Source organism: Phyllostomus hastatus, unplaced genomic scaffold (assembly GCF_019186645.2).
Source record: "Phyllostomus hastatus isolate PE091 unplaced genomic scaffold, TTU_PhHast_1.1 phas_scaffold_216, whole genome shotgun sequence".
In the NCBI taxonomy this organism is placed as follows: domain Eukaryota; kingdom Metazoa; phylum Chordata; class Mammalia; order Chiroptera; family Phyllostomidae; genus Phyllostomus; species Phyllostomus hastatus.
In genome coordinates, this window is record NW_025334018.1 from 6308844 (window position 1) to 6310027 (window position 1184).

At 48.3% G+C, this 1184-nt stretch overlaps 1 protein-coding gene across 1 annotated transcript; it reads left to right on the forward strand.

Moving 5' to 3' along the window:
* Positions 1-494: 494 nt before the first annotated feature.
* Positions 495-974, forward strand: LOC123804595 (late cornified envelope protein 1A-like). Its single transcript, XM_045816956.1, has one exon. The coding sequence runs from the start codon at positions 495-497 to the stop codon at positions 972-974; it is 480 nt and encodes a 159-aa protein (XP_045672912.1).
* The last annotated feature ends 210 nt before the right edge of the window (positions 975-1184 follow it).

Here is a 1184-nt window from a genome sequence, read left to right on the forward strand (position 1 = left end):
TTGAGAGTCAGGGAAACTGGCAACTGAACTGTGATGTGCTAGGAAATAGCATTGGGCCAGTGAATTCACCTGTTTTGGTTTTAGTTTCATTTATAAATTGAGTTGATTGGGACAAGTTGACTCTAAGGTATTTTTCAGTCACAATTTTTATATTCTGCAAAACAAAGCCATATCAGAAGTCCTTCCAGAGAGAATGAATTTGTTTTATACTAAAAGAGGCTTCAGCTCTAAAATTATCCTACATTTGACATTTACAAGATTCTTGGTGACATGATAGAATGAATGCTGACCTGGAGCAAATTTATTGTCTGGTCTTCAATTTGACACTTAGGAAATGTCAATGGGAATCAACTTCCCTTACATATTTGAAGTTGATATTGTCTGACAACCTTCCAAATGAGGTTTGAGACACATAGTAAACTAGTAAGACTGATAAAGTCAGAGATGTTTTTCCTACATCTGACTTCATGACTTTCAAAATAAAGGGGCTAGAAATGATGCTGAAAGAACAAGAAAACACAGGGTTGACTTCTGACCTGCTGTCTGACTCTCCCTCAGCTCCTGAAGTTCCCGCCAAGATGTCCTGCCAGCAGAACCAGCAGCAGTGCCAGCCCCCTCCCAAGTGCACCCCCAAGTGCCCTCCCAAGTGCCCCCACCCCCAAAATGCCCCCCAAAGTGTCCCCCCCCCCAAGTGCCCTCCAGTCTCTTCCTGCTGCAGTGTCAGCTCTGGGTGTGGGAGCTGCTGCAGCTCTGGAGGTGGTGGCTGCTGTGGCCACAGCTCTGGGGGGGGTGGCTGCTGCCTGAGCCACCACAGGCCCCGCAGGTCCCATCGCCTCAGACACAGGAGGTCTGACTGCTGCAGCCAGCCCTCTGGGGGCTCCAGCTGCTGTGGAGGTGGCTCCAGCTGCTGTGGAGGTGGCTCCAGCTGCTGTGGAGGAGACAGTGGTCAGTCCTCTGGAGGCTGCTGCTGCTGAAGTGGACCCTGAGCCAAGAAGAGCAGAATCAGAGGCACTAAAGAGTCAAGATCATCTTCCTTGGGCCTACCTGTGTTGCTGAGACATTTTAGTGAAGACTTCAAATTCTGTTTTGGAAGGTTCTTCTGATCTGGAATCCATAAATCTGTGTGCTCCCCTGAAAACTCATCTTCAGACCTCTGATCTCATCTCTACACCTTGGTCTGAGAA

Coding starts and splice junctions, on each gene's coding strand:
- LOC123804595 (XM_045816956.1), top strand. CDS start 495: ATGATGCTGAAAGAACAAGAAAACACAGGGTTGACTTCTGACCTGCTG.